Genomic DNA, 26,038 nt, shown 5'->3' on the forward strand with positions numbered 1-26,038 from the left:
ATAGGTAGTGCTGTGAACGGATTTACTCCTCTTCCTATTTCTTCCTGGCCTTATTGAGGTCTATGGAATGGCTGAGCTCTTCCTCTTTCTGCAGGGCCTGCTTGAACGCAGATAGATTCCCTTTAAGCGTTGTTATAGCCTCTTCTTTTCTAGATAAAATGTCTGAAAGCTTCACTAGCCAGTCATCTATGGAGACTTGGTCGTTCTCAATTGCATGAAGTAGGGCAACCTCTTCCTTCACCAACTGCATCATTGAATCAACTTGGCGGCGGTGGGCTCTGACGATAAGATCCTCCTGCTCGTAGATAGAGTCTACAAGATCGCAGTGTGTTCTGACCATGTCGTCCTCATCTGTCGTTTCAACACGTGGTTCAAAGGCTGGCTTGCTATTTGGTGGGTTATAGTTTGGATTGTAGTGTGGTTGAGGAAGATTTTGCTGGATCTGACGTGCAGTTATCGGGGCCTGAGAAGCAGGTGGCACTCTTGCCTGCTGCGAAGGAGCTGCATTCACGCCTACAATCCCCGCTTTGTAGACGTCATTCTCATCGTCTCTAGCGGTGCCGAGAATAACGTCTGCGGCATTTTGCCCCATCTTTAGAACATTGAACTTAATGATACCTCCCTTCCCATGCTGGAGCTCTTTGACTCTGTCGGCATAGCGCAGAGTATTGAGGGTGTTATCACAAGATTTGTCGTTAGGACTGATATTGGCAATCATCACTGTCTGAGAGTTACCAATGAAGGAGTCACGTAGGACCATCGTGAGCTTGGAGCCCCTGAACGGAATATGTGCGCCAGACTTACTATCATTCGATTTGTCCATGGCACGGATGCACTCCTTTAGTGCCAATAAACTCTTATTGATCTCTGCACCTTCCATGCGTGTCTGCCTGTCACTGTTTTGAACGTCTGATGCTCTTTCAGAACCAGCTAGATCAATGAAGCTAATTCTACTGTACTCTTTACCAGACTTAGTGTACTTGAGTGCAATCTGTAGTATGGCGTGAGATCTAGACGAATCTGCATTTGCCCCGGTGGCTCCAACAGCACGAAGAGTCAATCCAGAATCTATCAAGTTCAGCATAGCGTCAACTGAAGAAATCTGCTTCTCCGTAAGGCCCGTAATTTGTACGTTCCCCTTTCCATCTTCAAGAGCCTGTAGGCGCTGCCGATTGTTTAAAAGATCGAATAACTTTCCGCCATATATCTCAAAGAAGCTCACAACAGGCACCAGAAACTTGCTGTTATTCCCTTGGCTGCCGTTATACACTCGCAGATACTCCAAAATATCGAAGCAGGCCAAGACATAGATACCGTTGTCCTTATGCATCATAGTGAAAGATTTCCCCGAGCCAGTTTGTCCATACGCAAAGACAGTGCAGTTTTTGCCCTCGAACACACTACGAATAAGAGGCTTTGCAGCGTATTGGTAAATCTCCTGATTGTCTGATTGTTCATTGAAGACGTGATCGAATTTAAAGGTGTGCAGATCTGTGTACTTGGTTAAATCAACCTTGACCTTCGGCTCGTGAATGGAAACCTGGTTCCAGCCATCTGCAGTAACGACATCCCGCTGGTTCTGGCTAAGCTCCTTGGGATTGATAGGCCTTTTTCTAATTACCACGCGGATGCGGGATTGGATTTGGTTGAGGAAGAGGTCGACGGGGGGTACAACCGTCCTGTTAACAGTCGGGATGCCCCGGGGATTAGGTGGGTTGGGGGCATTTGGATGATAGGGGATGGTTGGTATAACGTAGTCGTCGCCATTTGCTGGTCCCGAGCCTTGGGCAGAGACATATGGTGGCTCATAACCACCGTCATACGATTCATAAAGTGACATGTCCTGGGCTTGCTGGATATCATTCTGTTTTTGCTTGTCTCCGACAAACCTATCTCCTTGAGCAACATGGGGTGAAACATGAGAGGAGGGAACGGATTGGGGTGTTGCTCCTGTATTTGGAGCCGATGGCTGCTGCTCGAGGATATTCTCGCGCGATTTCAGGGTGGTGATAAGACGAAACAACTTCTGCTTATCTGGCAGCGCTTGTATGCCAAGTGCTCCATAGTCCTGAATTGTAATAGTGATAAAGCGCTGAGGGGTAATACCTTGCTGTTCAAAAGCAGGGTAATACTGTTGCAGATTTGCTGACTCGAGCCACTGGTAAACCAAGTCAGACATGTTTTAAAATGTGAATTTTGTACTTGATACTTTTAATGATCTATGGCACAAAACCACCAAGGTTTACCTTTCCAAGTCTAGGATAAAAGAGTAAATTGGTAAGAGGAGACAGTGTCTTCTTGCGCCAATTCCTTTACAAGGACTCTTAGTCTCTGGCATGTAATTGCGCTCCGATGACTGAGACGCTCCTTGATTTAATTAATTAAAACTATGTTTACTCGTGAACGGATAGAGAAAGCCGTGGAGATAGCTGTGACCCACGGCTACAAGAGCACACAGGATCCGAATCAGAAACGAAAAGACCTCTTTGATGAAGCGTCAGCCACTCACAGAGTATACTTGGTGGTCATTCTACACAACATACCCCCAGAGCCCTCTGAGATCCCCCGACCTATTCTGGTCACACATCCAATCTTCCCACTAGCCTCTACACTTAGTGGAGTAGTTGAGGAGAAAGACGTTGAGCTAGTTAAGACCAACGCTATCTTTAACAAACTTACGACAATTGAAGAGATACGCGACGTACATCTTACTTTCCAGATGAGGCGTGATCTTGTCAAGGCGTACGATGTCTATGCATGCAACACGAATTTATATAATCAGGTCCTCAAATATGGGGGAAAATCGTTTACTTGCAAGCATACCATTGTGTGCACTGACTCACCGATGGAGGCAGTCTCTAAGGAGGAGGTCATGTGCACCACGCAGCTTCGTGACCCGAGGGGAAATAACCTTTCAATCAAAATAGGCTACTTCAATGCGACAGACCCCGATGAGGAGGTACAGAAAGGCCTTACAGCCAAGCTAGCAGATAATGTCCTTGATGTGATTAAATCATTTGACAAGACTCTGCCTGGAGGCTTCAAGAACTGCAAGTTACTTGCTATAAATTTAGTGCCCGGTCACGGCTTACCAAATGTTCCTTTCTACGAGTCAGTCCTTCCCAAGAACGAAAGGATATTTGAAGAACATCCTATTCGGCCTCCAGATCCCCTGGACACTGCCATTCGAGAGCTTTATCGAGATATGGAGGAGCAGGGGATGATAGATGAAGAAATGAAGGCACTAGAGCCCAGAATGTCAAGACGCGAGCGAGAACGCGCAGGTCTTCCGCGCATTCGAGCGTCAAGATCCAAGCAAGAGCAACCTACAGATGCTGATAAGCACGTCTCTGACAAGGGTGAGAATAGCAATGATAGCGACAGTGAAGAGGGAGATAGTGACTGAGGTTAAGTATCAGGATTGAGAGTAAATCTATTGGGTGTATTTGGGTATATATAGAATTATACTAGCGAGGTTATATATAGAGGGCTTTTGCTGCTAGGTTGGCTGTAGTGTTGGGGGTGAGTGAATAACATCTGCGGCATGCACGGCGACTAGTATTTGCTGTGATGGATCACGGTGTTTCGAGGCAGTGTCTTTTGGCACTACCGTAGGTGCTACAACCTTCTTCTGCGGTCCTGTCAAAACCCTTTTTAATAAGTGAGGATTCTTACCAGCTAACCCTTTATCAGTACCAGAAGACACACCGCTGGCGCTACGGGTAGAAGCGCCCTTGTCCAGTGGAACTATGATCGGTAGAGTATCTGAAGATACCTTTGAACTTACAGATCTCAACTTTTCTGAAGAACGTATATCCTGTCCAAATGGCACAGTGCCATCTTCTTTGGTAATGACAGAAAGTGTCCCACGGCCGGCAAGCAGTTCATGCGTTGTTTTAGGAGCCTTCCGCGGATAGTTGTGGGGCTCCAACGGATGTGTCTCTAAGTCGGGATCGGGATCGCCATGAACATGGGCGTTGGCATGGGCGTGGTGCAGTAATGGATCGTCCTTTGTATCACACCCCCGTATCACCGGACTCTGTTGCGACCTCTTTGTTCGAAACATCACCATGCGACTGTCTTCAAGAGGCCCGACTGAGAGAACTGCTGTGTATGTGTTCTTAAAGGTGATAGATCTTCCATGGAGATAAGAATACTGAGATGTTTGCACAGGATTTAAAGATTTGAACGTGTGCTTTGTTGGGTTGGGCACGCTGTTTGCTGGGTATGAAGATTCTAAGGCTATTGGAAGCCTTTTAGCATTGGAATTGTTGATAGGAGAGACCTCACCCGACGAAACTACTGCTGGTGGTGCTGTGGACAGGGCATCACTGGATGCTAGTGCAGCTTTAGACGACCTTTTATCTGATGCACTGTGCAAAGCATGAGGAGTACCAGGGGACAGCAATTTTTCTGCTGACGTAAGAGCAGTGACAGTGTGTGATAGCGGCTGTGGACTTCCCTTCTCTTGGATAGAAGAAAGATCTGAGTCTATACCCTTAAGACATACAAGATTAGACGTTTCACAGATGGGATAGACTTCTGAGTCCCTACTATCAGAATCTATACTGAGTTGACTTTGAGCCAACGAGTTTTTAAAAGCAGTAGAACGAGGAGTAGTTCCAGCGTGCTTCTGCTCTTTATTTAATAGCTTAGATGAGACATGCTTTGCTGCGGCTTCTCCCTTAGTGTTTAACAAGTTGACCAGCGAAATCGACGATGGAATGCTCATAGGCGTTGCACCGATCCCCAGTCTGTGCCGTGTCTTGCCTGCCAAACTGTTGAAATCCATGCTTCTGGCCATTGGGTCGTGTAGTCCTGGGAGATTCCCCGCAGAATCTTGCTTGATCGATAGGCTCCGCTGTATCCGGGGGATATTATCTGTGTACTTGGCTGGAGTCACACGAGTTATCTGATGTGCGTCGCTGGATGGAATAGGGTCTCCAAACGGGTCATCGTAAAGCTCTGGATTGCAGAAGTCATACTTGGTGGTGTCTTGTGTGCGTGTTAGTGAATTAAGATAATCATTATGCGGACAGGACGAAAGCTGCGGGAGCTGCATTTTATCTAAGTCGTTGAAGGGAAGCGTGCTCGGCAGATCGTGATCAATAGTAGATAGTAGAAAGGTGTTGAGCGGAAGTTCAGTATGTAGCTTTTCTTGGTAATGCTGATCTGTAGTAAGGTGGACACCTAAGCCTCCTATTGCCGGGTTACTTCCTGATGCCTTTGAAGCAGCCAGTGAGTGGACCACTCCGGGATTGTGCTCAGACTTGCTACCGAGATCACTTGTATTGCCAGCTCCTTTTGTTTGGGTGGTTAGAAGTTTAGAATAAGGTTGTCGCCGGCCGCGCCAATCAAATAAATCCACCTTTCTTTGCATCTGTTGAGCAAGTGGCTGAGTAACGGAAGTAAACCCCGGCCTCCCGGAACCGCTTAGTAATTCCCTGAATCTACTATCAGGACCGCGGGCTGCAAGAGCGAACCCCTCTCCCCGCATCACCTATACCGCAAAACAATTTTTTGAAGCTAAATTGCCTCAAAGCTTAAGTCCTTGTTTGAGGCCTTTCATTCTTAATGCCTGCCATCGAGCTCTCTCCTCTCCAAGCTCAGTTCATGCCTGATATAAGCTCTCTCTGGTGCGTTAATCGCATTTCCACTTATACAGAACAAACTCCCGTTGTTATCTTGCTTTTCATGTCATGGTCCATCTCTTGTAGAGAGGCTCTTATCCAAATTCTAAATTTGCAACGCTCCCAGCCTGGGGTTTACTATCTTTGTATCTCTAAGGAGCACTCATCAGCCATTCGTAGTGAAATGCAATCTGCCCCGGAGCTTCTTCTGCTAAATGTCTTTACCGACCCTAAGCACGTGCTAAAACCATTCCTCATTGCAAATACTATTACCACAGTTCCTACTGCCATCCTTTTTGCTTCGAACAAGCGCATGATGTGGCACGGGCACGCACTTTCCCCAGAGTTTACGGAAAAGTTCACAAAGTTGATTCGCCAGTCACATATCAAGGTGTACAACGAGGATGCCCTCCTCTTCAAGACCTTGAGGTCATCTAGCTGTCGATCCATTTCTGCAAGAAGATCTCCAACAGGAAACGGCAGTACATCCCTTATGGCGTCGCTACTAACAAATAAGGTCAGTTCAGGGGACATTCCAGAGGAGAGTAGTACGTTACAAGAAGGCTACACAAAGGCGCACAGTCCACTTGTTAGAAGCACACGGATTCACCGAAGCAAGCAGCGACCATCCAGTGTGCAACGCGCAAGCCAAATAATACACTCAGCTACGCATGATATGCTGGCAGTCAGTCTTAGGGAAAACGATCTAGCGGTGTCATCTCTCACAGATAAGCAGCTACCACAAAGCAGCTACCCGATAGAGCGTGTGCTAGCTACCTCAGCATTGTGGAAAACGCTGTCTCCACCAAGAACATATGCACAAAGAGCACCAACCTCAGACAATGCGAAGAAATATCTAATACGGTCTCCCAGAAAAGAAAGAACTGATCCCCTGCAACCTCTGCGATCTCCTACAAGCATCATCAGGGCTGAGCTGTCAGAGGCAACAGGTGAAGAGAGTAGTTACCCATTAGTGGAGGAGGCACCACCTAGGCAATCCCTCTCTAAGCCTAGAATCTTACACAGATCATCAGTTGTCGCAGAGAATGTGAAGAAGGAACTAGGGTGGATGCTCATGAAGCAGGATAGCATTCTACCCAAGCCACTCCGGATACCAGAGTCATTTCCAGTAGATGTCCTCAGAGATTCAGAAGGCACGCAGCAGCTATTTAATAAATCTGCTGTATTTTTAAGACGGATGAACGTTTAGTCTGTGATCTATGAAGATCAATCTGTCGAATGATAGAACTTTTTTCTTAGGAGATCTTCAATATCGTCTTTGAGAGCTTCTGTTTGCTTGAGTACTAATTGCTCAGACTCCATTTTCTTTATCATTTCAGTGTAGATATTGCCTGGCTCCTCATCGCTGGTAATGCTGTGCGTGATTTTCTTTTCGACGTTCCCGTTAACTAAGTAAATTACAGCCAGGGTAGCTGTGTCTCTTCTCAGTGTTAGGAGCTCGACTCTCTTATATTTAGGATAGACGGACGCGGCAGACACGGCGGTGGGCTCTAGAGAAGCACAGGGGAGCTTGGACTCGGATGCTTGCTGCGAAAGTGGCATGGAATCATCTGTGCATGTGTGCTCATTTGTGTTGGTCGGAGTCGAGCTTTGCCTGCTATTAGGCGTAACTATTTGAGTATACGAAGGTACCGTATTCGTGGTCAAAGAGGACGTAACTTGGTAGTAAGGAGGGGGTCCCAGAGGTGTCGTAGTTCCATCCTTTGACACACACACATCTAGACCCTTCACGAGATCCAGTGAGACACCAGCACTTCCTCGCGCGAGTTGTCCATCGACCGAGGTTTGTTTAGTGGAAGCATGCTTTGGCTCGCTTCCATCTTGCTCTGAGAGACAGTCTGTGGCACTCCCTTCTGTGTGTAGCGCAGAGTCTGTTACTGAGAACCTTCCCGTACTACTGCGTTCAGAACTGGCGTGAATAGGATCTGCTATCAATGTAGCAACGGAAGAACTGATGGGTTGCAGCTCATCCTCTCTTACGTGGCCATAGCCCATTTTGAAAGGATTACTTCTTGTCTTCGCAGAGAAGATCTCCTTCTCAGGTAAAGTGGCATGCTCCAAATGATCCTGATGCGAAGCGTTATCCTTCTGCTGCTGGTGTTGGAGAACATCCAGATGTTCCCTGAAATATTTGTGTTCTAAAACGGCCTCAATCGATCCAAAGCAATTTGACCCGTCGATGCACTTTGTGATTAGTTCACAAAGATCTTTATTCTGAACGTCTATCAACGATGTAGGAAGCTTCTCATTAAGCAATCCATCTATGAGATACTCCTCTTGAGTCCACGGATCCGCTCCTGTTGCAATACAGAGCATCACAAGACCTAAGCTATAGACATTTCGAATAGCAACAGGCTTGAGCATTCCAAAATCAAGTAACCCGAAGTCATCTATATCGTCTCCATGGCCTTGTACTACATCCGCTTCAAGACTCTCGGAGAGCTCTTGACTCACATTGGGAGAGCTTACGCACAGATCCAACACTGCCCTTCCTGTATCATAGCCATGCTGATGATCACTAGGGGGTAGTATCTGGTCACGAGCCTCTCCCAAGTCTTTGGGCGTAGGCTTTTCTTTTGATTTTCCTGCCGATGAAATAAGTTTTGCTTCCGGAGAGCCCCTAGTAAAGGCAGATAGGTGAGCGTGAGAAAATTGTACTAATTCTTGGTCATAGTCGCAATCCTGCGGGCTCTTGGCATTTGTTACAGCGCTAGATCCAACTCGGCCATCAAGTTCAGATCCCATTGCCGTAGTGAGCTCCAACTTATCTGCCATCTTTGATAGCCTGTGCTTATTTAGATATTTTTCGGACGGCTTGGTCTTAACACATTGAGATCCTGCAGCATCTCCGCCCGTGTCTTCCAATGGAAAACTAAAACAATGATGGGATACCGGGGCACTTGAAAGGTTGCCACTTGCTGACCTCTCTATTCGATACTGCTGACTAGACGGAATCTTTGAGTAAGACGCATAGCCCTGACTTCCACAGTCCAAAGAAGCTATCGCTAACTCAGTCGCAGGCCTGAACCGAGCTATCATTCCACGAAGAACCTTGCAGCACTTGCTACAATGCGGGGAGATGATGTATGCATACTCCGCCTTTTCGTTCTCCTGAAACAGTGGATTATCAATAGGAAACCCTACGAAATCTGTCAGCAGCTTAAACAACCGTGCATCACGAGGGGAGCCAATACCGTGTCGAGATTGACAGGAGAAGTCTGCCTCGAACTGGTCTTTGATGGTTGCGGTGAGATGTTTCAAAAAGAGAGGCATATAAATAGTAGACAAGACCAGGAGTCGCTTCAGGAAAAGGTAGAGAATGCACGGACAGTTAAAGCTGGTGGTACACGTGTGCGCCGAGCCTGAACCCAATTGCTTTGTTCGGGTGTTGGTGTCCAATGAAGTGATGAAAGCTGGACAAATTGCAGGCTTGTCCGCTGCAAGAAAGTTTGGTATGCTAGCGCCACGGTGAACATGATCTCCCTGGCCAGACGCAATAGAAGCTAGGGTGCCTTGGTCGAGAGTAGCGGATCCCCTTGCTGTATCTGGATACGGTATCACTTCGTTCGAGCCCGTCCAAACCAGCCTTCCAGAGGATGGCGAAGAAGCAGGCATCACGGACCCACCTACCCCTTGTAGAACCCCGGGCCCTTGAGTGTCAACAGGTGCATCTCCTGTGGCTTTGAATCCTGTACTGAGTGACAAATAAGAAGGATAGTCTTCTGCGTCATCAAGGTTTTCACTATAAATATGATAGAACAGGCCGTTGATATTTTCGTGAGAAATGCTCTGAGAATCCCGGCAGTCTCGCTGTCTATGGTCAACAGAAGGGTTAGAGAGACGAGTGTTCTTTTCGAGATTCAAAAATTCATTGTACTTGCTCAACCAGTACGCTAAGGCTTGACCAATATATGATTTATACCAAAAGAAATCACGAGGAGATAGCCCCAGCCCTGTGAAGAAGGACATATAAAGCTCAGTCGGGTGTCTGTATATCATTTCGTCTGCGCGTGTCACTGACACAAGAAATGCAGAGGGGAAAAGGCGAAGCATGCATTGCTGCGTGTCGACAACAATACAGCGAGGGTCCAATCCTTTTAAACTAATTTTATGTTGCGAGACATAGAGCAACGAATCTATAAGGTTGCAACAGTACTTTTGAACAAGGCTGTCATGCAACCTGCGTGTGCCCTGGCTATTAGCCTTGATTTTAATGAATAATGATGATAGGAATAGGCCCTGAAAACTTTCAGTGACCACGATTAGTTTCTTGTCTCGGGAATTGATGTAAGCCTGCAGTACCTTGAGGAAATATCTCGAAAAAACTCTGGGGAAAAACTTTATCTGTATACTTTTCTGCAATCCTGCATCAATTCCTTGCTTGATGTACGTAAGGACTTTCCTATCTCTAACATACGAAAACTCGTCCACCGTGTCATGGTCGCTAGTAACATCCTTTGCTGTCCCCATATGATTTGAGGAGGTGTGGGCAAAATCTATAGCATCGCTGGCTAGTCGTGTTAGTAGACTCATGCCGGAAGCTGCTACTGGTGATGTACTTGCGGGGTGGTGATCAGGCTTGGGTGTAGTGCCCGGCTCCGCAGTATCCTTGGCTGCGCCAGCTGGAGGTGAAGAACTGTCGTGTGCATCAAGTGCACAAGCAGATAAATCAGTAGCAGCAGCAATGCCTCTAATTTGCGGGCCGTAGGGCCGTGAAGCGTCTAGTTGCTGCGGTGGGGTAGTAAGAGAAATATAACAGCAAAGCTGGTCTAAAAGAGTTAGGAACTCAGCAGCAGTAATATCGACACCTCCGCACGTGAGGGATATGTCGTATATCAAGATATCTCGGCCCGTGCGCACATCAGTGCCATAGTGCAGTGGAGCACCTGCAAGCTCCAGATAGACCTCTTTGTGTCGAGCTATGTTCAAAAGTTGAGAATGATGAAGCTGTGGAAACATTTGAAGCAGCTGAGGATTAAGGGTGAACCCGCCGTCTGAGACCGAAACAGGCCGAGGAGGCACAGACATGTGCTCCTTCTCCTGTAGTGGTGCATCCAACGTCACGGATGTTTGCAATTCTCCGACCAATTGCATTGTTGATGTGATTTTTTGAGCTGAGCGCTCAGAGGTTTTTCTAGATGTTTTCTAGTGTTTCAATTATAAATTTAAGATGTTGGGGAAAGCCGATCGTCCAGATGCTTCAAGTTCAAAGATGGCGCGATTCAGGCACCGGCCTCATGCAAACCCGCTTGCAGACAATGACTTCCAATTTCCGTGTACAGAGCCGGATGAGTTCCCTTTCGATCTATATTACCCTACATGGACAAGTCAAAGAAGTACGGATGCACGAGAGTATCATTTTGATATTGTGGATATTGGATGCGGCTATGGTGACTTTGTGCGCAATGTAAGCCTTGCTTTTCCCGATCTGCTTGTTATAGGCTTAGAGCTTAGAGACATCCCTGTAGTGCTGGGGCAGCAGGCTCTTCTGAATGGCCGCTCTGCAGGCCAAAATGAAAACGCAGCAATCATTCGGTGCAATATAATGAAGCACCTCCCTAGGTTGCTAGCTCGACAGAGCGTTAGATACCTCACTGTCATGTTTCCTGATCCTCAGTTCAAAGCTTCACATGCTCGGCGTCGTGTCATCTCACCACAACTTCTCAGTGAGTATGCTTACTATTTAAAGTCCGGAGGCTTCCTATTTGTTTGCTCAGATTTACAAGATCTTTATCTGTACATGTGCAGCACAATAGCTGGACACCCTTTCTTTTGTGAGCTTCAGCACGAAGAAGGAGCAGATGATAATGACGGTGATACTCGAGTTGTAAAGACAATCCTGAAGCTTATGGACAAAACAGCGGATGCAGAGAGACATATGAGAAAGGATGCAGACAAGACAGTATACAAGGCTGTTTTTCGGTGTACCAAGCCACACTGTATGTAAACTATTAAATGTTTGCATCTAGAAATTTTCACGACACCTACGAGAAGCTTGCAAGCATAGGTAGGGGGACCTTCGGAGAATGCTTTGTATGTAGAAACAAAGATAGTAGTGAGATCCTTTGTGCAAAAGAGGTGAACTATAAGAGTCTTGGCTCCCATTCTCCACAGATAACTCGACTGAAGACTGAGTTAGAGAAGAGTATGCATCTGAAGCATAGAAACATCCTTCCCATTCTTGAAATCTATGACAATCCAGACTTGTGCACTATCCATATCATTTCACCATATCGAGCTGGGGAATCTGTTGCTGAACTACTTATCGCTACACAAGCAAACAGTCAGGGGATTCCCGAGCAGGATATATGGAAGCTGATGGACGGGCTTTGTCAGGCTCTGCAGTTTCTCTGCACATCAGCACCATCTCCTTCCACCTCCCCAGCACACCTTAACCTTATTCCTTCTAACATCTTTCTATCTAGTCTCTCCTCTGTACTGACATCTGAGCCCTGCATAACACGCTTTATCTTTGCTGCAGACTCTATCAGAAAAGACGAGACGTATATGCCACCAGAGACCCGTGGAACTACAATTGCTACGCTGCAAGGAAATATATGGACTGTAGGAAGCATTGCATATGAGCTAGCCACTGGAAGGCGTGCCAGCGATCTATTGAGCTTGACTTCTCCCACCAATCTTAAGGTTGAACTTCCAGAGCAATACTCAGCAAGCTTGTCCTTACTTCTTGCACAAATGCTATCTCCAAATGAAGATAACCGGCCATCTCTTGCTTCTTGGCGCTCAGAGATTCGAAACTTTGAGAAGAGAAAGAGACACTCTTTCATCCCCCACGATATCCAGCACATCTCTCCTACAGAATTAATGTCAGCAGTTACGCATCTTGATATTCATCGTGTATACAAGTATTTGAATCAGCACTCTGCACGGATGGTAGGTGGTACCACAGCCCTTATGCTTGCCGCCGATCAGAACTTCCCAGCTGCCATCTCTGTTCTTCTCAAGTACGAGGCTGGTCTGTGCAATGATGATGGTGACACTGCTTTACTTATGGCATGTAAGAAGGACCACCAGGAGGTTGTTAAGCTTCTTGCTCCTGTGGAGGGGCATATTCGCAACGCAGCTGGTTTGGGCGCAATACACGTTTGCAAAAAGCACAAGGCTGTCAATAGTCTGCGCGTGTTACTGGACCTGCCTGTTGAGCAACAGTATGGAATCCTAGTTTCAGACGACACACCTCGGAAGCGCCACAGAGCATATCGTAATACAACCCTTCATACTGCCGTATTAGCTGACGATGCTCATGCCGTGGAGCAGAATATTGAGCTTTCGGGAATCTTTAGCTCCAAAGGAAGGACAGCTTTGTCCTTAGCAGCAGAGCATGGGTGTTGTGCTTTAATAATAGGCATGTTGGCTGACCGCGAGCATGGCTTACTATCACAGGTGTTGCTCTACAAGGACGATGCAGATAACGACCTTCTTTGCCCGCTTCCCCGCAACCAAAGTATTGCAAGACCAAACGTATCCAGTAACCCTTCTCTTCTGACTCAGTTCCTGGAACAGAACAAGGCGAAGCGGTGTCAGGATCGCTGGACAGCCCTGATGTTCGCTGCATATTATGGAAAGGTGGACGTAGTGCGCCTTCTTGTAAGCATGGAAAGGAAGATGCAATCACCGCACTATAAACATACTGCCCTTATGCTTGCTACTAAAGCTGGTCATTTGCCATGTGTGGAGCTATTGATTCCTGATGAGGTGGGCATGAAAGACAGGAACGGGGAAACTGCTCTTATGATCGCTGTTTCTCGAGGAGACATGAGAATAGCGGCGGTGCTTGTCAAGTATGAGGCGGGACTAACCAATGCTGTTCGAGAGACTGCTCTCTTCAAGGCTATTACACTGGGTCACACAGATATTGCTAAGCTTCTCCTTTCAGCTGAGGCACACATTGCAGATGAGGAGGAGACAACCGCCTTAATGCTAGCTGCCTCTAAAGGAAATAGCGAAGTGGTAAAGATGCTAGTGGGAAAGTCTATCGATATTGGCAAGAAAAACAAGTACGGATATACCGCTCTTATGGCTGCTGCCCAAGAGGATGCGCTAGAGTGCATTACAGTGTTACTTTCTTATGAGTGTGGAATGACAAATGCCAATGGAATGACAGCACTAATGCTTGCGGCGGCACGGAACTTAGAGCGCAGTGTTAAGCTGCTACTTGACCATGAGCTTGGAGCTAAGGATCACGACGGAGACACTGCGCTTCTTATTGCCATAGGAGAGAAGTCAGACGCTGCAGGCCTTCTTTTGGCTCAAACAGAAGAGGCATATATTCCCAATCAGAACGATTGCTACCCCATCATGTTGGCCACCCAGCTTAATCTTCAGTCGGTTGTCTGTGCGCTAATCCCCATGTGCGATGAGCGGATTCGTTACACAAATACTTTGACACCATTGATGTATGCAGCCAATCAGGGGTCTGTAGAATTGGTGGATATCTTGGCCCACGCCCAACAAGACAGTCGTGTACAGCTGTCAAAGACCAGACCTCTTTTTCTTGGTCACCAGGACAAGGACGGCTGGACAGCCTTGATGTTCGCTGTTGACAAAAGATGCACAGGTGCCGTTGAAGTTTTGGCCCCACTCGAACACTCTATTCTAGATAACAATGGAAACAGTGCTCTTTCAATTGCAGTGGCTCTAGGAGACATAGCCTCAATCCAGCTGCTACTCCCATATGAGGGCATCCAGTTTCTCACGAGCAAGAACCTCGATGAGTTGATAGAGAGAATCACTGATGAAAGGATAATCTCCCTTCTGCGTCGGGTCACCTTTTGATGCAGCAACAGACAAAAGCAAATGCAATTCACTAGTGCTCGTGCTTGATTTCGCAGTAGCTGCCAGCATAGTTATCCTTACAAACACAGCGGTTATCCTTACACTCTCCATGGCCGCTGCACTCCTTGCTGGGATGCTCGGGGTCAACACAGTGGTCATTCACGCAGTTATCAGCAAGGATATTTGTATACCCAACGTCACATTCGCACATGTAAATAAAGTCGTCAGGATATGGCGAAACGTCGTACCTGATGCATTTTCCGTGTCCGCCACAAATGCTACGATGACCAGACTTGTCCTCGTGGACGCAGATGGAAGGTGCGCACGTATCCCCGTCCAGCACCTCTGCATCTGCGCTGCACACATTACAGTGGAAACCTGCATAAAGGTAAGAGCACGTACACACTTTATTCTCAATGTCACAAACTCCCCGAGTATGACAGATCTCTGCCTCTCCCGACTCAAACATCCCTGTAACACATTCGTTAGGGATGCATCGCCCTCCAGACGGGGTGTAGTTGGTATTGCAGCCGCAGTACCAGTTGCCACTGACGTTTTGCTGGCAGAGGCCATTGGGGCACATCTTGCCATCGACAATACAGGTTATTGGTATACATTTAAATGTCCCTTGGAGGACGAAGCCATCATCACAAAGACAGATGCCATTCATGCATTTGCCGTATCCCATGCATTCGAGCTGGTTGAATCCGACGCACGTCTTCTTGATGCATTGATCGTCGATAAGAACCTCGTCCTCAGGACAGCTGACTGCCCATGCAAAAGCTGCGAGAGAAACGAAAAGCATAGACTTTATTAATTCAGTTAACTTGGGATTAGCTGCCCTGTTTCTAAAGGCAAAGGGGTTATCAGCAAGCTCGCGGACACATCTGCAGGTCGCAGCCCGTTCAACTAGGCAACAAGAAATGCGTTATCTCCACGCGTAGGAGAAAATAAAATCCATGCGTGTTCACATAATAGAGGGGAAGTGCACCGGCTGCGGAGACTGCATTCCTTCATGTGCGTACAATGTGCTGCACATGGACGAAGTCACAAACCGCGTGGTCATCGCTCCTAGCTACGGGTGTGTGGGCTGTCTTCAATGTCTTGCCGTCTGCACTCACGATGCGATTGGAACCCCTGTACGCTATGAATAGAAGGAAAACGAAGAAAGTTTAACATCAAGCGTACTAGGTTAACCTGAACTACTTTTTCACGGCACGGATGATCCCACTAGTTATTAAGATTAAAATGGCTAAGCCGAGTATGCTAAATATGATTGTGCAGCATAGGCACTTATTTGACTTTTTGAGCGTGTTCTCCGCCTTCTTTAAGTAAGTTGTTCCATCTTGTACGGCTTCGCGAGCATGGAGGACGTTTGTTTCTATTTGTTCAATTAGTCTGCTCTGCTGCTCACACATCATTGCTGCGTCCATGGTTAGTTGGTGGATCTCCTGAGCAGTCTTCTGAATCTCTTGCACCGCTCTGTTGCGCTCCATACAATCAGATAAAATCTGATAGGTGTCGTCAGATTGCGCTTGGATGAGCCTTTGTAGAGCCTGCGGGTCTCCGGAGGCGATGACAAAATCTAATTCTGCATCTTGCAAATCGTGACGAACTGAACGGATGATTCGCTTCAGTTTCTGTTCGTGGGCGGCTTTGGTGTCAGCCTGAGAGTTTTGAAAGTTGGAGGAATAAGAGTGAAACATCTTTGTCTTTTGGTGTAGCACATCTATCTTTTGGCATAGCTCCGGGCTGTACATGCCAGTCTCCTTGTTATGGGACTTTGCCTCCGCGTCCTCTTTGTCCTTTTCTTCTTGGATTTGCGTGTTTAGTGCCTTGAGCTTCTGGGAAATGGCATTCAAGGCTGCAGATCCTTCTGTCCGGGCATCCACAGACGTCTTCTCTGCGGTATTGTCCTCCATAAAACCCTTGATGATGTGGTCTGATGAAGTCTTAAGCCGCTTTATGGCCTCGCTAACTGTCTCAAAGTACGGATCCAACTTTTTCACCTCATTGAAAAAGCGACTGAGAGCCTGCTCTTTCGCTGTTTCAGGATCATCTCCGTCCGAAAATTCATCCACTTGGAGACGCTTTTTGTCAAAGATTGGTGCATCAAAATCGGTCATTTTAAATTATTTGTCTTTTTATTGAATCAGGGAAGTACTTGCAGAATGTACAGGTCAAAGAGATCTATTGTCGAGCTGGCAGCCTCGTTTCTTGCTGGCGTAGGTGCAGTTTTTCTAGTCCAGGCAGTCCACGCCAAATGCTGCACTGTACGCTGTCCTCTCTGTACTCTTTTTGGATCCAGTACGCAGGAGCAAAAGCCGACTTCTGGCGGCTGTTCTGGATCAAGCGATCCTAGCCAACGATGTGCAAACTGCACCTGTTGGAAGTCTCGGGTGGGCGACAAGTCAGCTGAGGCCAACTCTCAGCCGGGAATTTCCGTCCAGAAATCTGGTCGAGTTGCTCTGAATCTTGCGGCGATAAATCCAGAGCAGGAGCTCCGTCAGGTTGGCGACGACTCTGCTTCGGGAGATGACGCGACTTATATGATCTCTCAACCTCCTCTTTAAGCACGTTTACATGACACCATATGTTTTCTGAGTAGGGTGATGGGAATGCTTCTATCGGACGCCCCGAATATGTACGAGCCTGCCACGAAGGCGTCTATTCCACAGGAGCATGCATGATCTATCGTCGCATCCGAAATTCCTCCATCCACTTCAATCAGTAAATCGCTTCTCCTCTTTTTCAGCTGAATCGCCTTCTCAGCGGCCTCTGGGATATACTTCTGACCACCAAAGCCAGGCTCTACAGTCATAAGAAGAACCAGATCTAAGGCCTTTAACAAGTCGTCGCCAATGACGGAAGCTGGTGTCTTTGGCTTGATGGAAAGGCCTGCCTTGAGTCCGTGTGCCTTTATTTCCTCGACCAATCGAGCGCATGCCGTATTGATAGCTTCCAGATCTTCGTCTGGATCTATGTATGGTGAGTTCCTACCAGAACGCACGGAGGGAGCCTCAATATGAAAGGTAAAGGTGGAAGCACCTGCCTTAGCGGTCGATGAAATCCAAAACCCTGGGTCATTGGTCATAAAGTGACAGTCTAAAAATGCGTTGGGGACGGCAGCATGTAGGGCACTGATGACGGGCGGGCCAATGGTCAGATTGGGGACAAAGTTTCCATCCATTACATCCACATGTAACCAGTCTGCTCCACAGTTGAGGACCTCCTGAGCCTCCTGTCCAAGCTTGGAAAAATCAGCTGAGAGGATTGATGGCGCAATCAACGTCATTTGTTTTTAGCTATGCGAAGAAAGATTTAGGCTGCTGTGTAAATATTCACTCTAGTTATTTTTCTTATGCACTGCCTACACCTTAGCTTTACTATGGCTGTTTACTGTGACTGTTTACTTAAGGCACGGTATACTCTGCAAGGAACTCCGGTGGTGCAGGATTTGCTAAATAAGATTCATCAGGGGCTACAAGCCACTGCAATCACGAATCTCTGCATCCTTACTCGAGACTCGAGGGTTGCGCCCCGGCTGGGAAGCGCGGGCCTCACGGCGGGCGGCGGGCTGCTCTGCGCACGCTCCCCTGCGGAGGCGGTGGCCGGGGGCGCACCGGTGGCAGTACTCCGGGACGGCGCAGACCGCGCAGTGCTCGACGGCGCAGGGCCCGGGGGTGCACGCCCGCCCGCCGTCTGCAGGGACCAGCTCGCCCTGGCAGCGCAGGCAGGCGGCGCCCGCGCACCGCTCGCAGCCGGGGACCGTCACCCCGCAGGGCAGGGCCGCGAGGAGGCGGAGGAGGCGTCCGGGCATCGGCGTGTTTTCGGCCAAAAATCTGGCGATGTCTACGGCGCCCGCGACCTGGGACACGCACTGGGCGCGCCACTGGCGCCTGGCCTGGGACTACGTCCTCGGGGCCGCCGTGGCAGGGCTCCTCCTGGCGTGCGGGGCGCGCTCCCCGGGCCAGGCAGGGGACCCGGACCCCCGGCACAGCCCCCGGCGCCGCAGCTCCTTCGAGGGCCGGGCTCCCCCGCGCCGGCGGGAGACGAGCGACCCCGACGTCGACTGCTCCGACTAGCCCGGGGCACGCGAATCCCATAAAGTGAACGTCAACGCTTTTCCGGCACAATCACCGGGTAGTTTATTGATGGAGAAAAATAAATGTGCTGCTGCGACGAGGACATCATCGCCCTCATCTGCGTGGGCATCCCGATGATCGCGTACGCGGTGGTAGTCGGCTTTCCGGGGAGAGACCCCAGCAAGGTTGGAGCGGCATTGAAAGAGTGTCTCAGTAACAAAAATGGTAAGAATCTCCTAGCCTGCATCAGTGAGAAGGGGGATAACTACGGCGGCCTCTTCCTCTTCATAATGATTGTGGCCGTGATCTGCATCATCTACAGCATCGTCGTCCAGATCCTCAAGTGCGTCCTCTGCTGCTGCAGCTGCTGCTGCTGCGGGTGCTGCGGGTGCCTCGACTGCTTCCTCAAGTACGCGTTCCGCATCGGGGTCGGAGTCGGGTACCCCTCGCTCGCGGACTTCCTCACGTACCTGATCACCTCCGTGCTGGCGAAGAACGGGAACGGTGGTAATACGTCGTTCAGCAACGCCGTGGGCGGCTACAGCGGGCTGTCGATGGTCTCCCTCGCGGCCGGCTGGGCCTTCACCGTGGTCATCGGCTCGTTCTTCATCCACAAGGACAGCTGCGGGCTGAAGTTCCTCGGGCTCATTCTGGGCTGCATCGTCGCCTTCGTCGTCATCGCGGCCATCGTCCCGGCGGGCCCCCGCGGCCTCCTTGAGGGCCCCTCCAACAAGTGGGCGGGCGTGGTCCTCGGGCTCGTCGACGTGGTAGTCTTCACAGCCATGTACGCCGCGGCGCTCTGCTGCCTGGGCGGCGGGTGCTGCAAGTAAACGGCGCCCGGCCTACTGCTCGGTCTCCTCGTAGATCGTGATCTCGGAGCAGTCTGCGCACCGGAGCCCGCTGTCCTCCGAGACGGGGACCTGGAAGATCACCCTGCAGAAGCGCATGAACCGGTTTGCGTACGCGTCGCTCGGGACCGCGGAGATCCCGTCCTTGTCTGCGCACAGCCCCTTCGCCCTGCGCTCGACGTGCTTGATGCTCCTGAACTCGGTGAGGAAGTCGACGACGCCCATGTGGAGGACCCGGTAGTAGAGGGCCGACCCCCGCAGCGTGGGCCCCAGGGCGCAGGCGGGGGAGAACGCGTAGAGCCCGCCCTCCTCGCTGTGGAAGATGTCGCTGCTCTGGATGGCCGCCTCGAACGTGAAGCGGCGCCGGAAGACCTCCCGGAGGTACTCGTCGGGGGGCAGCGCGGCGAGGAACGCGGACGTCCCCCGGCTCCCCCCGGCCGCGATGCTGTGGCCCACCGGGGGCAGCATGTCCGAGACGTCCCGCGTGCTGAGGATGACTCTTCACCGATATTCCTTAGTAAGCTTAGTCAATGGTAAGTATAACGTCTTGTAGACGACGAGTGACAGTAATTCACCGTGTTTTCCCAGGGCCTCTAAACTAAGAGAGCCTGACAACAAAGTGCTCAAATTGCGGTTCAAGGCACGCATTATGAAGACATTGGCATCGCCGCTTTTTTAGGTTTCTGCGCCGGCCTACTAGGCAGTCAAAATAGTACAAAAATTTCCAAATTGATGTTTAAACAATTTTAGATGTGCAAAGACTTTCATCGACCTCTTACTGGTTGACAGCGAATAGCTGTTTACACACAGAAATTCCGTTATTGGTTTTCTTCGATAAATAAATTTCAAGAATCTTCGATTGCGCTGAATAAGTCAATGTTCCTTCAATCGTTGAGAAAAATAAATGTGCTGTGATGAGGATGTCATTGCCCTCATCTGCGTGGGTGTCCCGATGGTTGTGTATGCCCTGATTGTAGGGTTCCAGAAAAGGAACCCAGCTGCTGTTGGTCAAGCGCTAAAGACTTGTTTTAATGACAACAAATCTATATGGAAAAAAGACCCTTTGAAGTGCCTTGCTGGTACTAAATATGGTGGCTTGTTTCTCTTCATAATGATCGTGGCCGTGATCTGCATCATTTACGGGATTGTTGTTCAGATACTCAAATGTATTTTGTGTTGCTGTAATTGTTGTTGCGGGTGCTGCGGGTGCCTCGACTGCTTCCTCAAGTACGCGTTCCGCATCGGGGTCGGCGTCGGGTACCCCTCTTTGATGGATTTTCTTACATATTTGATCTCTGCTTCGGTAGCGAAGAATAACAACTGGGTAGACAACAATCTCTCCAAGAGAGGCGCATTCAACAATGCAGTGGGAGGTTACAGTGGCATATCAATGCTATCTCTTGCGGCCGGTTGGGTCTTCACTGTGGTCATCGGCTCATTTTTCATCCAGAAAGACAGCTGCGGCCTGAAATTCTTAGGGCTTATTCTAGGTTGTATCGTCGCCTTCGTCATTATCGCAGCTGTTGTCCCAGCAGATCCTCGTAATTTATACTCTGGTAAAGCCTTTAACAATCAGCTTTTCATTAGCAAGGAAGCCAGGTGGGGCGGCGTTCTCCTCGGCTTCATCAATGTAGGAGTTTTCACAGGCATGTATGCTGCTGCCCTGTGTTGCTTGAACGGCTGCTGCTGTTGCAAGTAAATAGTGGTGTCCCCGTGCAGACTTTTCTTTTTGACAAAAATCACGGTTGCTAGATGGACATCGGGGTCGCAGTTCAGGCTCTAGAGGTGAGTCTGAGAGGCTTCTGCTACCCAGCGATGTACCTCAACGCGGACAGATTCAGCACAGGAGCATCTGAGGACCTGGTGGCACTTGTCGCCCAGATTCTTGAGCGGTGCCACCCTTCCATCCAAGCGTACCTCTCAACGAAGGGTTATTATACACCACTAACTAAGTTCACTGGGCCCGACTGGTACAGGTGTTTTGAGTCATTCATGCGTGAAAACATCCATACTGTTGAAAACTCATCATCTGTGCCTATACTCCCGTCATCGTCGTGGGAGAAGCATTCCTTTGCCGTCGCTAAGGTCAAGGAGGTACTGGGGTTTGTGCGGATACTCAAAGCAGCCGTGCCGAAGAAGAAGCGATCTCTTCAGGAGCACCGACCGACCTCCAGCCTGACTCAAGCACTGAAGACCAGTCGGGTTGGGCTAGAGGGCGTGGAGCTCACAACGCCTGAAGATTGCAACTCTAAGCAGATGCTCCGTTTTGCATTCGATGGAGCAGACTCAACAGATTCTCTCGAAGATGCAATAGATAACGAGAGTCATCACTATCACATGAGCAGTAGAATCACAGAATATCAAAGGAATAGCGATCAATCTAAGGCACCCAGTGGACAGTTCAGTGACAGCCATGATCGTGCCCGTTACAGAGGCAAGAGTGACAGAGACTCTGCTGATACTGCTCGCTCCCCTCGATCACTGCACTCACTTCAGGCCCCCAGCAACCTGAGTGCAAGACGCAGTGCACAATCGTTGGATTGCCTACCGCAATATAGCCGGCCATCGTCTTCCAGGAGAGGCTCAGTCCTCACGGAGCTGAATGAGCATACTATCAGAGATGTATTCTACGAGGTGGAGAAGGCTGTGCATGGAATCCAGGTCTTGAATGCAAAGGTGGATGCAGTATTTGGGAGACTCGATTTGCTGGAGCAGAGATTAGACCAAATATTCACTAAGCTCTGATGGGCTCCTGTGAACCCAAAGTAAATCTCTAGTTAAAAATGTCTGAGGAGTATGACATCCAAAAGGAAGTCGTGGAGGACGAGCTTGCCCAGTTCAAGCGGGACTATGATAAGGTGGCAGCCAATCCAGCCTTCTATTATGCCAGCTCCGCAGGTGACGCATTTCAAGTTATGAGGAAGGTACTTGTCAAGGCGGGCCGAGACCTCTCTCTCCTCGAAAAGGAGATACTTGGTGCGCGTGACCCTGCTGTCAGAGAGCAGCGGGAAATGGAGTACAGTAACCTAAAGAAGCTTTATGAAAGCTATAGAACCAAACTTAACGATCTTGAGGTGCAATCCCGAGAGGCTGCGATGAACTCTGGGGCCATCCAGGACGAGCCACTAACAGCTGAGCAGCGACTCGGCGCCGCAGTAGTCATACAGGAGGATACGAATGTTCGTGTAAAGGATACAATCAACATAATGCAGGAGGTCGTAGTGATGAATGATGCCATACTTGAATCGCTGGACCGTGATATGGAGCGTCTCAACCGCGTCTCTGAGGAGCTCGACGGGATTCAGGCAGACGCTGCGCTTGCTCGGCGGCAGCTTCGGAACGTCATGCGGGCCCTGGCCTCAAATAAGTGCATGCTCTGTGTCATGATGGTCATCTGCATCATTGTGCTAATAGTTAGCATCGTAGACCTAGCACAGGCCACCAAGAAGTGAAGGTGGTTTACTAGAGATAAATAGTACAAGTAAGTTATAGATCAACGTGACTGATGCTGGCTCTGCATCGGCCTACTGTAAATTCCATTATACTTTCTGCTCACTTGATCTTGCAGAGGAGCCTATTAGACATGTTGAAGAGCCGCTCCAGTCCCATCTTATCGTTCATGGGATTATCAGGAATAAAGGAGGGCTTGTAAGGGAGAGCAGGGTATATTCTATCGCTGTGGATAAGGATTTCCCCGAAGACCTTGTTGAGGCTGTCGGCAGGGCCAGAATGGCGGACTTGGAAGTTGCTGGACGACCTCTGAACAAGAGATTGCGAGTTCAGCGGCCTGGCCGCTCTAGATGCTGCGTGCTGTGATGTACTCTGTGCTCTGGTAACATCTGCCAGCGTAGGAAGTGGATCTAAGACACGGTCACTCCCACTTACACTATGTCGTAGGTGCTCGTCTGATGTGTGGCTGGAATTAGGGCCGGAACCCCTGCTACTAAAGGCCCATGAGGGACGTGTGACACGCTCCGAAACAGGGAAAATGGGAAGCTGAAGGACGTCATTTGTTAAGATAGGAGGGATGGAGAGATTACATGACACCCGTAGCCTCTGCAGCGCATACACGAAGTTCTGGCTTTGCGCATGCCCAGACCAAACAAGTCGCTGCATGTGGTTGAATACCATTGTTGCTGGGAGAAGAGTAATACCATTTCGCTTCATGAATGCTGCAAAACAGCCTTGGACATCACTAGCAACGCTAATGCGATGAAGATACGAAATTTTATGCACGGTGTCCTGTAAATCGGTCGGATGCTCAATAGAGATGGCGAGGAAGTAGACCATTGGCATCAGTTCACGAGCATTCGCGATCACACGCAAGGAGTCTTGAGAGAAATTGGATCTGCTATTGAACATGATAACCACAATTGGATGGCCCATTCCTTCATAGACGCCTGACCGCTTTATATAAACGAGATCCTCCAAGCGAGGAAGGACTTTAAGTGAGTCCGCGTTTGTAGCGTTAGGCAGAGTAATCTTCATTTTAAACCAATTTTAGATTTTTGACAATACACAAGTGCGAGTGAAAAACGTCAGATCATATACGAGGCATCATTCATACAGGTCTATAGAGACATCACTGTTCAGAAGCTTTGGAAAGTCTTCTTGGAGAGCAGCGCAGACGTCGTCGAGCGATACACGAGACTCTTCCCAGTCCAGACACCTCAGGGCCAAACGGCCCAACTTGGCCCTCTCAGGATCAAGTGTCTTCACTATTTGCTCAAAGGGCTCCCGGTCTCTGCCAGCCTCCTTGACGAGGGTCTTCACAGTGTCCGCCACTGACGAATCAACTCTTTTTAGAAACTCGTCGACTCCGCTTTTTGGCATGATGCGAATGCACTCGGAAAACGTAGCTATGCGGGGACGTGCGTGGATCAAATGGAGCAAAAAGGTCCCCAAAGCAAAAGTGTCCGAGGCGAAAGAGAAAGGAATACCGACCCACTGCTCCGGGGTACGTATCGACTTCGGTGATGCATATGGGTAACAGAGCGGATTAATTTGTCTTGCGGATCCTAAATCCCCCACAAGAGCTACCACTTTATAGCCTCCGCCCCTCTGAGAGATGCGAATCATGAAGTTTTGTGCTTTCGCATCTCGATGCACATACCCAGCCTTGTGTATTGCTTGTAAACCCATGGAAACATCTATAGCTATTCGCGCACAGCAATCGGCCGACAGCCTTCGTCCCTCCTTGAGGGGCGTTGCTATTAACTTGGCCGCATCGCACGTACACAGTGGTGTGACGATGGACAGAATCAGACGCTCATGCGATTTTGTAGCAAAAATCGTTTGGACAGGTAAAACATTTTTGTGCTTGACGGCTTGTGCCACAGTGACCTCTGCGGGAACAATTAGACAGCCCCGGCTGACGCGCTTCACGGCAACCCTGTTTCCCTCGGGCGTAACGCAACGAAAAACAACGCCGAATGAACCTGACCCTAGGAGCTTTTCAATTGTCAGCTTCATTTTTATTATCGAATAACATCATTGGAGCGCAGGGAATGCTGACAGGGAAAGAGTGCTCATGTGAATGAACCGACTAGAGAAGGAGGGGCAGACATTAAAGGAGTATTGACGTTTAAGTGTCCAATTAATTATGGATAATTCATTTGTATACGCCAACTAAACGCTCTACAGTAGAGGCTGAAAATTAAAATGCCGTTCAAGCAGACCCGCCACTTGCTCACTATCTCTGCCCTCTGCCCCAAGGAGCTTGCGTACCTTATCGACCGTGCGCTCGACATGAAGAAGAACCCCGCGAAGTACACTGCGCGTGCGGCCAACAAGACCCTGCTCGCCTTCTTCGCCAAGCCGTCACTCCGCACACGCGTCTCCTTGGAGACAGCCATGACGCGCCTTGGCGGGCACGCGATCTACTACGAGCTCGGCGCAAACTCCAACGTTGGCGGCAAGGAGACCGTCCAGGACACCGCTGAGGTCTTCTCGCGCATGGTGGACATCTGCACAGCCCGCCTGGCCACCAAGGAGATGATGAGGGAGATGGCCCAGCACGCTTCTGTGCCCTGCATCAACGCCCTTGACGACTTCGGCCACCCGCTCCAGATGGTCTGCGACTTCATGACCATCAAGGAGAAGTTCACGGCGGCAGGCGAGTTCTCCAACGGCTTCAAGGGCATAAAGTTTGCATACTGCGGGGACTCCATGAACAACGTCACATACGACCTCATGCGTGGCTGCGCCCTGCTTGGCATGGAGTGCCACGTTTGCTGCCCTGACCACAAGGACTTCAAGCCCATCAAGGAAGTCATCGATGAGTGCGAGGAGATCATCGCAAAGCACGGCACCGGCGGCTCCATTAAAATCTTCCATGACTGCAAGAAGGGGTGCGAGGGCGTCGACGTCGTCTACACAGACTCGTGGATGAGCTACCACATCACCAAGGAGCAGAAGGAGGCCCGCCTCAAGGTTCTCACGCCGTTCCAGGTCGACGATGCCGTCATGGCCGTCACCTCCAAGCGCAGCATCTTCATGAACTGCCTTCCAGCGACCCGCGGTGAGGAGCAGACGGCGTCTGTCATTGACGGGCCCAAGTCCGTCTGCTACGACGAGGCCGGGAATCGCCTGCACTCGGCTATGGCGGTCCTCGACTTCTTCTTGCATGACTGCAAGATGGAGTGATTCTTCTGTGTCT

At 49.4% G+C, this 26,038-nt stretch overlaps 20 protein-coding genes and 1 pseudogene across 20 annotated transcripts; 12 read left to right on the forward strand and 9 right to left on the reverse strand.

Annotated features, from left to right (window-relative positions):
• Positions 1 to 34: 34 nt before the first annotated feature.
• On the reverse strand, positions 35 to 2,179 carry GL50803_0016945 (Kinesin-13; the record flags this gene model as incomplete). Its single annotated transcript, XM_001709907.1, has 1 exon — positions 35 to 2,179. The coding sequence occupies one exon, from the start codon at positions 2,177 to 2,179 to the stop codon at positions 35 to 37; it is 2,145 nt and encodes a 714-aa protein (XP_001709959.1).
• Positions 2,180 to 2,389: 210 nt separating this feature from the next.
• On the forward strand, positions 2,390 to 3,406 carry GL50803_0010341 (Ribosomal protein L10e; the record flags this gene model as incomplete). The annotated part of the gene is made up of 1 exon (XM_001709908.1): positions 2,390 to 3,406. The coding sequence occupies one exon, from the start codon at positions 2,390 to 2,392 to the stop codon at positions 3,404 to 3,406; it is 1,017 nt and encodes a 338-aa protein (XP_001709960.1).
• Positions 3,407 to 3,499: 93 nt separating this feature from the next.
• Positions 3,500 to 5,497, reverse strand: GL50803_0040863 (uncharacterized protein; the record flags this gene model as incomplete). The annotated part of the gene is made up of 1 exon (XM_001709909.1): positions 3,500 to 5,497. The coding sequence occupies one exon, from the start codon at positions 5,495 to 5,497 to the stop codon at positions 3,500 to 3,502; it is 1,998 nt and encodes a 665-aa protein (XP_001709961.1).
• Positions 5,498 to 5,574: 77 nt separating this feature from the next.
• On the forward strand, positions 5,575 to 6,840 carry GL50803_0010339 (uncharacterized protein; the record flags this gene model as incomplete). The annotated part of the gene is made up of 1 exon (XM_038045614.1): positions 5,575 to 6,840. The coding sequence occupies one exon, from the start codon at positions 5,575 to 5,577 to the stop codon at positions 6,838 to 6,840; it is 1,266 nt and encodes a 421-aa protein (XP_037901837.1).
• A 17-nt stretch (positions 6,841 to 6,857) lies between these two features.
• On the reverse strand, positions 6,858 to 10,745 carry GL50803_0016944 (uncharacterized protein; the record flags this gene model as incomplete). Its single annotated transcript, XM_038045893.1, has 1 exon — positions 6,858 to 10,745. The coding sequence occupies one exon, from the start codon at positions 10,743 to 10,745 to the stop codon at positions 6,858 to 6,860; it is 3,888 nt and encodes a 1,295-aa protein (XP_037901838.1).
• A 76-nt stretch (positions 10,746 to 10,821) lies between these two features.
• GL50803_0010335 (putative tRNA methyltransferase subunit) lies at positions 10,822 to 11,598 on the forward strand (the record flags this gene model as incomplete). Its single annotated transcript, XM_001709910.1, has 1 exon — positions 10,822 to 11,598. The coding sequence occupies one exon, from the start codon at positions 10,822 to 10,824 to the stop codon at positions 11,596 to 11,598; it is 777 nt and encodes a 258-aa protein (XP_001709962.1).
• An 8-nt stretch (positions 11,599 to 11,606) lies between these two features.
• Positions 11,607 to 14,447, forward strand: GL50803_0016943 (Kinase, NEK; the record flags this gene model as incomplete). Its single annotated transcript, XM_001709911.1, has 1 exon — positions 11,607 to 14,447. The coding sequence occupies one exon, from the start codon at positions 11,607 to 11,609 to the stop codon at positions 14,445 to 14,447; it is 2,841 nt and encodes a 946-aa protein (XP_001709963.1).
• A 31-nt stretch (positions 14,448 to 14,478) lies between these two features.
• Positions 14,479 to 15,252, reverse strand: GL50803_0010330 (Tenascin-like protein; the record flags this gene model as incomplete). The annotated part of the gene is made up of 1 exon (XM_001709912.1): positions 14,479 to 15,252. The coding sequence occupies one exon, from the start codon at positions 15,250 to 15,252 to the stop codon at positions 14,479 to 14,481; it is 774 nt and encodes a 257-aa protein (XP_001709964.1).
• A 154-nt stretch (positions 15,253 to 15,406) lies between these two features.
• GL50803_0010329 (Ferredoxin Fd3) lies at positions 15,407 to 15,601 on the forward strand (the record flags this gene model as incomplete). Its single annotated transcript, XM_001709914.1, has 1 exon — positions 15,407 to 15,601. One exon carries the CDS (start codon positions 15,407 to 15,409, stop codon positions 15,599 to 15,601), a length of 195 nt encoding a protein of 64 aa, XP_001709966.1.
• A 48-nt stretch (positions 15,602 to 15,649) lies between these two features.
• GL50803_0096994 (Qa-SNARE 3) lies at positions 15,650 to 16,573 on the reverse strand (the record flags this gene model as incomplete). Its single annotated transcript, XM_001709915.1, has 1 exon — positions 15,650 to 16,573. The coding sequence occupies one exon, from the start codon at positions 16,571 to 16,573 to the stop codon at positions 15,650 to 15,652; it is 924 nt and encodes a 307-aa protein (XP_001709967.1).
• A 45-nt stretch (positions 16,574 to 16,618) lies between these two features.
• On the forward strand, positions 16,619 to 17,020 carry GL50803_0029147 (High cysteine membrane protein; the record flags this gene model as incomplete). Its single annotated transcript, XM_001709916.1, has 1 exon — positions 16,619 to 17,020. The coding sequence occupies one exon, from the start codon at positions 16,619 to 16,621 to the stop codon at positions 17,018 to 17,020; it is 402 nt and encodes a 133-aa protein (XP_001709968.1).
• Positions 17,017 to 17,742, reverse strand: GL50803_0010324 (Ribulose-phosphate 3-epimerase; the record flags this gene model as incomplete). The annotated part of the gene is made up of 1 exon (XM_001709917.1): positions 17,017 to 17,742. The coding sequence occupies one exon, from the start codon at positions 17,740 to 17,742 to the stop codon at positions 17,017 to 17,019; it is 726 nt and encodes a 241-aa protein (XP_001709969.1).
• A 66-nt stretch (positions 17,743 to 17,808) lies between these two features.
• Positions 17,809 to 18,555, forward strand: GL50803_00101423 (uncharacterized protein; the record flags this gene model as incomplete). Its single annotated transcript, XM_001709918.1, has 1 exon — positions 17,809 to 18,555. The coding sequence occupies one exon, from the start codon at positions 17,809 to 17,811 to the stop codon at positions 18,553 to 18,555; it is 747 nt and encodes a 248-aa protein (XP_001709970.1).
• Positions 18,556 to 18,615: 60 nt separating this feature from the next.
• GL50803_00103785 (Transmembrane domain-containing protein) lies at positions 18,616 to 19,362 on the forward strand (the record flags this gene model as incomplete). Its single annotated transcript, XM_001709920.1, has 1 exon — positions 18,616 to 19,362. One exon carries the CDS (start codon positions 18,616 to 18,618, stop codon positions 19,360 to 19,362), a length of 747 nt encoding a protein of 248 aa, XP_001709972.1.
• Positions 19,363 to 19,374: 12 nt separating this feature from the next.
• On the reverse strand, positions 19,375 to 19,881 carry GL50803_00112368 (Phosphatidylinositol-4-phosphate 5-Kinase; annotated as a pseudogene; the record flags this gene model as incomplete).
• A 403-nt stretch (positions 19,882 to 20,284) lies between these two features.
• Positions 20,285 to 21,079, forward strand: GL50803_0020020 (Transmembrane domain-containing protein; the record flags this gene model as incomplete). The annotated part of the gene is made up of 1 exon (XM_001709922.1): positions 20,285 to 21,079. One exon carries the CDS (start codon positions 20,285 to 20,287, stop codon positions 21,077 to 21,079), a length of 795 nt encoding a protein of 264 aa, XP_001709974.1.
• Positions 21,080 to 21,132: 53 nt separating this feature from the next.
• Positions 21,133 to 22,125, forward strand: GL50803_0010316 (uncharacterized protein; the record flags this gene model as incomplete). Its single annotated transcript, XM_001709923.1, has 1 exon — positions 21,133 to 22,125. One exon carries the CDS (start codon positions 21,133 to 21,135, stop codon positions 22,123 to 22,125), a length of 993 nt encoding a protein of 330 aa, XP_001709975.1.
• Positions 22,126 to 22,163: 38 nt separating this feature from the next.
• On the forward strand, positions 22,164 to 22,832 carry GL50803_0010315 (Qb-SNARE 5; the record flags this gene model as incomplete). The annotated part of the gene is made up of 1 exon (XM_001709924.1): positions 22,164 to 22,832. The coding sequence occupies one exon, from the start codon at positions 22,164 to 22,166 to the stop codon at positions 22,830 to 22,832; it is 669 nt and encodes a 222-aa protein (XP_001709976.1).
• A 100-nt stretch (positions 22,833 to 22,932) lies between these two features.
• On the reverse strand, positions 22,933 to 23,868 carry GL50803_0016940 (uncharacterized protein; the record flags this gene model as incomplete). The annotated part of the gene is made up of 1 exon (XM_001709925.1): positions 22,933 to 23,868. One exon carries the CDS (start codon positions 23,866 to 23,868, stop codon positions 22,933 to 22,935), a length of 936 nt encoding a protein of 311 aa, XP_001709977.1.
• A 69-nt stretch (positions 23,869 to 23,937) lies between these two features.
• Positions 23,938 to 24,852, reverse strand: GL50803_0010313 (Kinase; the record flags this gene model as incomplete). The annotated part of the gene is made up of 1 exon (XM_001709926.1): positions 23,938 to 24,852. One exon carries the CDS (start codon positions 24,850 to 24,852, stop codon positions 23,938 to 23,940), a length of 915 nt encoding a protein of 304 aa, XP_001709978.1.
• A 189-nt stretch (positions 24,853 to 25,041) lies between these two features.
• On the forward strand, positions 25,042 to 26,025 carry GL50803_0010311 (Ornithine carbamoyltransferase; the record flags this gene model as incomplete). The annotated part of the gene is made up of 1 exon (XM_001709927.1): positions 25,042 to 26,025. One exon carries the CDS (start codon positions 25,042 to 25,044, stop codon positions 26,023 to 26,025), a length of 984 nt encoding a protein of 327 aa, XP_001709979.1.
• Positions 26,026 to 26,038: the final 13 nt, after the last annotated feature.

Source organism: Giardia intestinalis, chromosome 3, assembly GCF_000002435.2.
Source record: "Giardia intestinalis strain WB C6 chromosome 3, whole genome shotgun sequence".
Taxonomy (NCBI): Eukaryota; Fornicata; order Diplomonadida; family Hexamitidae; genus Giardia; species Giardia duodenalis.